This window comes from Sinocyclocheilus rhinocerous, unplaced genomic scaffold, assembly GCF_001515625.1.
Source record: "Sinocyclocheilus rhinocerous isolate Xijiao unplaced genomic scaffold, SAMN03320098_v1.1 scaffold5091, whole genome shotgun sequence".
Taxonomy (NCBI): Eukaryota; Metazoa; Chordata; class Actinopteri; order Cypriniformes; family Cyprinidae; genus Sinocyclocheilus; species Sinocyclocheilus rhinocerous.
In genome coordinates this window covers 105165-116273 of record NW_015631179.1, presented here as the reverse complement: position 1 = coordinate 116273, position 11109 = coordinate 105165, and the positions used below count along the sequence as shown (strand labels likewise).

General features: G+C 36.0%; 1 protein-coding gene across 1 annotated transcript in view; it reads left to right on the top strand.

Moving 5' to 3' along the window:
* LOC107741645 (neuron navigator 2-like) overlaps positions 1 to 11109 on the top strand; it is a 79948-nt gene that overhangs the window by 42388 nt on the left and 26451 nt on the right. The window contains exons 14-15 of the mRNA XM_016554400.1: positions 9380 to 9509; positions 10323 to 10629. Of these exons, the coding sequence (XP_016409886.1) occupies positions 9380 to 9509; positions 10323 to 10629 (437 nt within the window). The remainder of the gene's footprint in view (positions 1 to 9379; positions 9510 to 10322; positions 10630 to 11109) is intronic.

Below are 11109 nucleotides of genomic sequence, written 5' to 3'. Positions count from 1 at the left end.
AATTTTGACATTTGACATTTGACACATGACATATTGTCTCATTCTTATAGACAAAACACATGTGAAAAGAGTCCATCACATCTGATTTGAATTCCCTTCTCTGCACCAGAACAAAAGAGCTTGTCTCTGTGTTGGACCTTTTGCATGGATCTGTTAAAAACAGATGGTTTTGAATACGATCAAGACTGTCTTGAGACAATCACCTATTATCTTTCATATAATTGCATTTGACCATTTTACCCTATATAACTGTCGCCAGTGTTTATAATTCAGTATTCAGGGGTATGCTGGGAATGGTTACTTAGAAATTTACCCCCTGTACATACAAATATATGCACCCTTCACCCTGACTAAAGTGTGTCATGTTAGGACTTGACCACAGGATGAGCACATGGGGGAATTCCTCATCTTTCCCGTCTCTTTATAGTCCCGTCCCCTCATTTTCTCCCTGTCCCCCTCAAACTCCGCACATCAGAGGAAATGAACAGCGCAGTGATGAAATGATATAATATGGGTGTTTCATGCACCATAAAAAGCCTCCCTCTATTTTGGACGGTTCCCTCCAAGTCCCCTCCACTGTGCTGAGGATGTTGTGGTTAACCTCCAGCCTCTAAACATCTACCACTGTCTCTGCTGCCCTGAAACTCATCCATTACTCTTTCTCTCTTTTTGTTTCTCTCTTTCAGCCAGATCTATCTGTTATCTTCCCCTTTTCGTTCTGCAACCCGATCATCCTTCCTTCTTTCCAACCCCCTTCTACCACACACCACATTAGTGCGTTTGCTTCCTTTGCTCAGTGCAGAGCAGACTGTTTAATCACATGAGCTTCTTTATGAATGCAATATCAGAAGTTCCTGTTTTTCCCAGTCTATAATATTGGAAAGACAGCTTTGTTATGGCACAAATGTTTTGGATGTTAAAGAAATCAGGGTCCATTTTGACTTGACTCAGAGTATTTAAAGGTGTCATTTTCTGCACATTCATAGCACTTTATGTATTTTTTCCACTTGTAATGCTAATCAAGATTTATTGCACCAAAAAGTAAATGATGACAGAATTTTCATTTTTGGGTGAACTATTTTGTTTCTCTCTTTCAGCCAGATCTATCTGTTATCTTCCCCTTTTCGTTCTGCAACCCGATCATCCTTCCTTCTTTCCAACCCCCTTCTACCACACACCACATTAGTGCGTTTGCTTCCTTTGCTCAGTGCAGAGCAGACTGTTTAATCACATGAGCTTCTTTATGAATGCAATATCAGAAGTTCCTGTTTTTCCCAGTCTATAATATTGGAAAGACAGCTTTGATATGGCACAAATGTTTTGGATGTTAAAGAAATCAGGGTCCATTTTGACTTGACTCAGAGTATTTAAAGGTGTCATTTTCTGCACATTCATAGCACTTTATGTATTTTTTCCACTTGTAATGCTAATCTAGATTTATTGCACCAAAAAGTAAATGATGAGGGTGAACTATCTCTTTTTATAGTTAACTAAAACCATTAAAAATAATTTTTGGTTATTGAAATAAAGCTGAAATAAAATAAATCCAACCCCCTTCTACCACACACCACATTAGTGCGTTTGCTTCCTTTGCTCAGTGCAGAGCAGACTGTTTAATCACATGAGCTTCTTTATGAATGCAATATCAGAAGTTCCTGTTTTTCCCAGTCTATAATATTGGAAAGACAGCTTTGATATGGCACAAATGTTTTGGATGTTAAAGAAATCAGGGTCCATTTTGACTTGACTCAGAGTATTTAAAGGTGTCATTTTCTGCACATTCATAGCACTTTATGTATTTTTTCCACTTGTAATGCTAATCAAGATTTATTGCACCAAAAAGTAAATGATGACAGAATTTTCATTTTTGGGTGAACTATCTCTTTTTATAGTTAACTAAAAACATTAAAAATAATTTTTGGTTATTGAAATAAAGCTGAAATAAAATAAAATATAAATATTAGATGAAAAAACGTAAAAAAAAAAAAAAACTTGCCTTGGCAACTAACTGAAATAAAATAAGTTTAAGTACTAAAACCAAAACTGAAACAAAAAATAATTAGTTATATACACTCTAAAAAATGCTGGGTTAAATGCAACCCAGCGTTGGGTAAAATATGGACAAACCCAGCAATTGGGTTGTTTTGACCCAGCATTTGGGTTACTATCCAGTAGGTTGGGTTAAACATTTAACCCAACTGCTGGGTCAAAAGAACCCAATCGCTGGGTTTGTCCATATTTTACCCAACGCTGGGTTGCATTTAACCCAGCATTTTTTAGAGTGTAGAATTAAAAAAATATATTATAAAAAGGACAAAAACTCGTAATAAAATTACTAAAACATAAATTAAAATGAAAACTCAAAATGCAAAAATGAAAGCTAATTCAAAACATTAATAAATGCTATAATAGTATAGAAATAATACTAGCATATTTAGGTTGGTACCCCAGAGTGAGTAAAAATCTGTTTTACAGTATATGGCTTCATATGGAGTTGATAAATAATGACATCAGTTAATCAGACGAGTCATTTTTTCTTTTGTTTGTTGGATTCTTGGAAGAGACACTTATACCACATGATACTCTTTACGATGAGATGATATTATTTACAGCTCATATAATTAACCATGAATCATTATGTTGTCTTCTAGTGTCCTAATGAGGGGAAAACATTTCAAAAGTCCCTGGGGTGTCCTGCTTTAAATAACACTTCTTCTGGCAGGAGTGTAGATAAAAGGGAGAGAGATAGCATTAGAGAGGCCCTGGGAACGACACAGCCGTGTTCTCCACCACATGTTTGAGTGTAAGAGGTTTAAGGTCAGAGCACTTCAAATGACCCCGGACAGGCATTCAAACAGCAGTGACCAGCCAAAGACCCTCAGCCGGGTGTGAACTGTAGTGCACACTTCTCAGGCTGTGAGAAGACTGAAGCATAGGAAAAATGCGCTGTATAAATAAGTTCTGACAGCGCATTTGTGTACCGACATGGATGACAGCTGTTAATGCATTTTAGATCGACAAAGTACTGTACTGTATAGGATTTCTATTCAAATTGAAAGCATAAATCTAGGCTACCCGCTGCCGTTTTCAAAGCACAATGCAAAACTGTGACATTTCATTCACGGCCGCGCTTCAATTGGCAGCGCTAAACCCAGAAGCACATATACTAACTTGCTGGCAACCCGCCAAAATAAAAGCCTGCTGATTTTAAGGTTGAAAATGATAAATTCATATAAAAAAAAAAAATGAAGGGAATATTAGCATTTTATTTTTAAGTTTACTATAAAATAATTGTATTTGTATTTAATGCTCACTTTTTATTTTAAAATATAATAGTATTATCACACTTTATTATTTAGTTTATTATTTTATTTAAAAAAATAACTAAATAAAGTGCAATAATATTATCATTATTATGAATTACTTTTTTTATAGTTATATTTAATGGGTCACACTATGTCACACTATGTGCAGTGTGAGGACCAAATCAAATCTCCAGGTACTCTTATGAGAACCAGGCTAAAAAATTATGTGCACCCCTGAATATATTCAGTTATTTGCTAGTGTACATAAACAATGCATAGTTTGTAAAGATTAGTGTTAGAGTAGTTTATAAGAATGTAAAACTTACTTATAGTTTACATTTTCGGCCCTTTTTTGTATTAAGAAGTACATATAAGTTTGGGCTCAGCAAGGATGCATTAAATTGATCAAAAGTGAAAGTGAGACTTTTACATTGTTACAAAATATTTCTATTTAAATAAATTTTCTTTTGAACTTTCTTTTTATTAAAGATTCTTCACTTTTTCCACATAAAATATTAAGCAACTGTTTTCAACAATAATATATTAATAAAAGTTTTCAACAATAATAATCATTTATTGAGCATCAAATCAGCAGATTGGAAGGATTTCTGAAGGATCGTGTGACACTGAAGACTGAAGTAATGAAAAAATTGCATTTTAAAAAGATATTGTAATAGAAAACAATAATAAAATAATATTTAAGTCAATTAAAATAGAATATTTTTTAGAATGTTATAATATTTCTTAATATTGATACTGTCTTCTGATCAAATCAATGCCTCTTTGCTTTCAAAAACATTAAAAAGATCTTCTTTGAAAAACATTTAAAAATCATACTGACCCCAAACTTTTGAACTCTAGTGTATTTATTAGAGGACATTTTTTTTAATGATAAGCTTCTACTTGCATGAAAACATTTTCTCTTATGGCCCTGAAAAAGAGAGATTCCTCTCTACCAGCCCACATCTGTCGAGATTCCCAGAGCCTCAGAAAACCTTTGGCGATCAGAATGAGGACATACCCTGGAAAAGCGGGAATCTGGAATTTTACAGTTTAGGATTTGCAGAGTGGTGAAGTGAAAGTGATGAGTGTCGGGTAGGTGGACTTTAGACTTTTATTTAATACTCAAACTGAATATATCAGGGTTTGTTTGCTTGTTATTGGTTATTTTTAGAAATAGTAAAAAGAAATAGAGCTGGTTGTAAAATACAGAGAACACGTCACCATTCTGTCTACATATATGCTGATGTAGAGATTGTATGAGATAGATTTAACAGATGGATCGGCCTCTGCTCTTCTCAGTGTAAATTGATACAGCGTAATATAAACTCCAGTTATTGGATCTTCATCGCAGTAGTGTTTCATGTGTGCATGTCGCTGTGTTTATATGCCTTAAACCCTCAGAGTCTGCACATTTTAAGTGTGATTACACACACACATTACAGGTAACTGGATCAGCATGATGATCATGTTTAAGCATTTAAAGCAGGCAGACCTTATGACCAGAGACAGAGAAATGCTGGCCATCTCACATACGCGATTCTTTCAGACCATGATGAAAGCTCTGTTGCTAAGGAAAGTCGGGCAGATGACAGACTCTGTTGATGTGTGTGTGTGTGTGTGTGCGTGTGCGTGTGCGTGTGTGTGTGTGTGCGTGTGTGTGCGTGTGTGTGTGGTGGGGGGATGGGGCTGTATGTCCAATCTAGGTGCTAAATTCAATACATATGTGTTTATGTGGACTTGATGTAGTGTTAGCTAGAGCAAGAAAATCATTAAAAAATGAAATAAAAAATATAAATTTGATCTAAATATGATTTTACATTTACATTTTTTAAATTAATTAATTTACATACATTTATTCACACAAATACATTCATTTTTACAGCTTGTCCTCTCACTCATCTTGTCAATTCCAGCTTGTTTTCTCTTCTATGGTCTTCTGATGTCCTACTCATTCCTTTCCATACTGTGAAATTGAATGAAAAAGGATATAAAAGCACCAAAAATATAGTTCACAGTCTATATTCCAAGTCTTCTGTAGCTTTGACATGTCGTACCAAGTGTAATGTCAATGATGAGACATGAAGACCAATTATGTTTAATGCCATTGATGACAAACCTGGCACAACACTTCTTGAGGTGCCGTGTTTGTGTGTAGGAGAACATAAATGAGATTTGAGAGGAAGATTTTCAAGTCACTGAATCAGTTCAAACAGACTGTCCATTTGAACTGATTTCTTCAACTGAATCGGACCAACTCTAAACCAAAGTCTGATGGCAAAAGAGACCTTGATGAAGCAAATTGGTTAAATAGTGCATGTAAGAAAGGGGAAAAATGGTAACCACAGACGAAAGAATAAAAAGCCTGTTGATCTCTCATTGTTTTGTGGTCAGAGAGAGCTTTGTCATTCTTCTACCGCAGAGCTGAGCATGGAAAGGTCTGGAATGCCCCAAACTGTTGGGAACGTAACGGTCTTCATAAAAGCCTGCCAGTTAACCTATACTCCACACACACACACACACACACTCACCTTGTTTAACCCCAACTCCCGCCTTCCCTGTGCTAAGGTTTATTGCATTGATACCAGATTGTGAGAGGGGGGATTTGAGAGGTGGTTAAAAGCTGCAAGATTTAGCTCCACATTTTGAGCAAGCACAGAATATAAATGTCTAATGTTCCTCATCTTGATTTGTTTTGTTTTTGTTTTTGCTTTTGCTTTTTCTGGTGCTAGCCATTTGTGCTAGTCTCCTGATCTGTCAGATATTGTTTTTATATATATAAGGAGGAATGATTGAAAAATGCATCATGTCACATGATATAAAACATTAAAAGGGTGCTAGGGGATTAATGGAAAAATTAAAGGAAACCAGACTGAAAATATATATATTTAAATAATAATAATAATAATAATGAAATCATAAAGTTAAAATTGACCAAATTTAACATTATTTGATTAATTCTAAAAACTAGTTGGAAATGAAGAAATAAATTACAATTATTTTATTTTATTGTTATGTTTAAATATGCAACAATACTCTGTTACTTATATATTCCAAATAATAGGAAGTCTGTGGGAAAAATGTAATGGTTTAAAATGTTTTTAATGATAATGATACTAATAATCATAATAATGTGTTTAAATTTAAATAGTTTCATTTTAAATACTAGTTAAATAAATTATGAGGTTAATTACAGTTATTTTTTATCATTTTTATTTTGACAGTCAGTTTTGTGTTTATATATCTAACAGTACACTACTGTTTAATAGAAAAGACAGATTTAATGTATAAAATAATGTATGTATATTTGCTGATTTTTAAAATATTTTACATATTTACATTTCATTACACCAAATACACAAAATAATGTTCTTTTTAGCAGCATCATATGACCCCTTTAAATTTTCACATTATAAATTCTTTATACTATATGTATAGTATATAAAATAAATAATTCTATAATCTATATATACTAAATTCTATACTCTATATATTGTAAATTCTTTATACTATAGAATATAAAAACTTTATACTATAAACATATACAGTCATATTTTAGAACAAGAGGATCACTATATTATATGTATGATATTATATACTAGGCCCAGACAGAACATGCAGGATTTTCTGGGGAAATCTGTGTATTTTTACAGAATGAATTTAAATATGGGAAAAGGTGTTCACACTCTTATTGGTAGCTGAAAGCATTATCAAATTGGCTAAATTATTTAATAAACGAACATGCAATGCAGGGGGAAACATCTACTTCTTAGTTATACAGTTTCCTTAATAACCATTATGTCTGTTTAAATGAAAGACAATGGTCATAGATCTGTGTGCGTGCTGAAGTAACTGACGTCACCCCTGCAGGTTTTTGTGGAGGATTCGGCTCTCAGGGAGAAGCACAGGCTGCGGTGGGCCATTGCGGAGGTGCTGTTTAAAGCAGGCCGACTGGTTAGCTTGCTGGTCCACTGGAGACAGTAATGGCAGGGTAGCGAGCCAGAGAGAAGCCCTCATTCAAGCTACACTCAAAACGCTGATCTCTAATTAGCATCCTAGACCCAGTAGGGTGGTTCCTGCATGTGCATGTGTGTGTGAAAGAGAGAAAGAGTGTGTGTTTGTATAAATCTGTGCTGTTTTTTTGTCTTTTGACCTCCATTATCACTCTCTCTTTGTCCTCCTCAGCTCTGTTTGTCTGTGTGTTGATGTGTGTGAATGTGAGTGAACGTTTCTCTGGCTTCTTGGTCTATGGCGACTCCAGCGATCTGCAGGGTTAAAACGTCACTCTCAAGGATCAGATTACCAGAGAGAAACACAGACAGAGAGAGAGTGACAGGAGGCAGAGGTTTGAGGGAATACATGGATTGTCGTGCAAGTTAAGGAAGGAGTGAGGAATAAATACAACGAGAAGGAACTTTTTTTAGTTTACATTTTGAGCATTTAAGATCATGAGGCATCTTTTCCCTCAAATCAATCTCATTATTCCCACCCCGGTTACTGGCATCCATGGCAGTCACGGACATCGAGTCAGGTAGAGTGAGTTATAAATGTATTATGTGTGAGATTTCTTGGAAAAATAATGTGTTAGTGGATGTTAATGTGTGGGTTTTTTTTCATTAATACCTGATTTACAAATCCTTCTGTCTGTGTGTTAGCCAAGCAAAGCGTGTTATAGATTTGTAGTTCGATCCTTTCAGGTTTATAGGATAGTGTGTGGGCATCTGTTAAGACTTAGTCCAGGCAGATTGTGGTTGAATGGATTTTTTTAAACACTCAAAGCCAGTCTATATGGGATTTATGGAGAAATCAGTGCCTTGTCCTTAGACTTTACATTTTTGTCTTCTACTAGAGAAAGTTTACATGATCATTTATACTGAATGCTGAGGCTGAGGAGTCAACATCTGTGCAACTAAGAGAACAGGAAAGCAAAAGAAAGTGTGTTGTTGCACATTCATGCACTCTTTAGACTAATATACTAGATCAGGGGTGGCGAACTCCGCTCCTGGAGAGCCGCAGCCCTGCAGAGTTCAGCTCTAACCCTAATTAAACTCACCTGCCTGTAGCTTCCTAGTAACCTGGATGGGTGGGTGAATGATGGATTGATGGATAGATATATGGATGGAGGGATGAAATGATGGATGGATGTGTGGGTGGATGGATGGGTAATTGATGGATTGATGGAAAGATACAGTATATGGATGGGATGGAGGGATGAAAGGATGGATGGACAGATGGGTGGATGGATGGATGGATGAATGGATAGATGGATAGATATATGACATTGATCGCTAGATGGATAAATGGATAGGTAGATGGATAGACATAAATGATAAATGTATCAACAGACAGATAAATGTATCAAGAGACGGACGGATTGATGGATGGATGGATGGGCATGTATAGAATGACAGATAAATGGATAGACAGATAGACGGATATATGATAAATGTATCAATAGACAAAAAGGATGGACGGACAGACAGACAGAGACAGACAGACAGATAGATAGATAGATAGATAGATAGATAGATAGATAGATAGATAGATAGATAGATAGATAGATAGATAGATAGATAGATAGATAGATAGATAGATAGATAGATAGATAGATAGATAGATAGATAGATGTCTTCTCTGTCCTCTGTGACAGATGGGGGTTAAAGGTCACATAGGTCACTTGTACCGTTGTGTGGCTGGTGTGTTTGAGTTGGTGTGTGTGTTTGTTTGTGTTTTCTTTTGTTGTCATAGTACGGTCTGAATGATGGTGGCCACCCGGGAGCGAGAGGATGGTGTTTAACACAGTGATCAGTTACTCTGGTTAGCCACTATGACCCTGAGCAGATCCAAAACTGTACAGTAAATGTACAGCATTAAAAGCCTATCATGTGTGGGCTTCATAGACCTGTGATGTGGTCAAAAATCACTAAATAATAACTGCTAATGCTTTTTTTTTTCAGTCCAAAGATGTATTTCTATATAATGTTTCTACTTAGAACTTAATAACAAGTTCCATACCGTTCATATATTTGAAAACAGAGTCTCAGATAATGTCTAAACTTTTTTTTTTTTTGCAGTTGGGATGACAGTAGTTCCGTCAGCAGTGGGATCAGTGATGCTATTGATACTGATGACATCAACACCAGCTCCTCCATAAGCTCTTACGCCAACACACCCGCCGCGTCCCGTAAGGCCCTGAACGGACAGGTATGACCCGCGCACATTTGCACACACACACACACACACACACACACACACACACACACACTGATACGCATTTATTTATGAACACTCTGATTCAATATGAACCTTTGTGTAAAACCTGATATTTGGAGCTCATAAGCATCCTAACATACTAAACTTGTGTGAATTTCTGGTTACACTTTATTCCAATACTCCACTTTAGACGTTCTACTAACTAACTTTCTGTTTACTTGAACCCAACTCTCACATTCCCCTGCTTGAGACCCTCATAAAGTGCTAAATAGGTCCTGTTGATTCCATAGAAACTTGAGTCAATATTTAAGCCAAAGCAATTGACATGCCACATCACGAAAAACATTCCTCTGGACTGTAATTTCTAATTATATTGATATGGTAAGTTTGGTAAGTGTGGGTGGGGAAAAAAAACTGCAAACTCTAAAACCACCAAATCTTCTGCCCTGTGCTGTGTGTGGAAGTTGTGACACATTTGTTGTTTCATGGTTGAGGTGTTAATTTTTAATAAATTTTTATATAGAATTAAACAGGTAATTATAAGAAAATATATTGATAACTGATAATTCTAAAAATTGAAGCCTAATTCCTAAGTCACCTTAATACCAATAAAGGTTTATCCATCGATCCATCTGTAGTATTTCTATATCACATCACTGTGGAAAATATGTGAATACTTGCTAATATGGCTATAACACAATTCTAAAATTTGGTGCCTAATTCCTATGAATTAAGGAATATTTGTACTTGCTAAAATTGTTACATTCATAATGTTGATTTCCAAGTTTGTATTGTTTTCTGCAGCCTCAGACAGATGCAGAGAAGCATTCAGCAGCCGAACACAACACTGCTTGGTCCAGTGATGAAGTTAAGAAGACAGACGGGGGTTTGGATTGCGGCATCAAAATGGAAGCAGGTCTGAAGTGGCGGCGGAACGCTTCAGATGCTTCGGAGGAGTCTGATAAGAGCAGCTCTGGACGGAAAACAGCACCCATCACTCAGACGGGCTCCTGGAGGAGGGGCATGAGCGCACAGGTGGGCGTGACCGCACCGCGGACGAAAAGTACAACAGTAACCATGGCAACCGGCATGATTAAGACACAAGGGACAGGTAAGTGTTCTCTATCTAAGAGCATTTTGAAAACATTTCAACTGTAACTGGTCAGTGATGTTTGTTTTTAGGCTCGGAATTAAGAAAAGAAGGATTAATCGAAATAAAATGAGAACACAATTTGGCTTAGTGTGATCCCTTTATCTGTCCTGACTTTGAGTCGCTTGTAACATGCAATTGGGAACAAAATATGCACCAACCATCTTCCCAAATGTGTAATGAAAATCACTTATAAACCAGCTGTTGTCAACAAAAGAGAAGCTTTAAAGGGTTAGTTCACCCAAAAATGAAAATTAGCCCATAAATTACTCACCCTGAAGTCATCCTAGGTGTATATGACTTTCTTCTTTCAGACGAATCCAGTCGGAGTTATATTAAAAATTGTCTTTGATCTTTCAAGCTGTTTAATGCCACTCAGCGGGTGTTTCATGCATCAGTCCAAAAGAAGTTAAATAAAAAGCGCCCATCCATTAAAAAAAA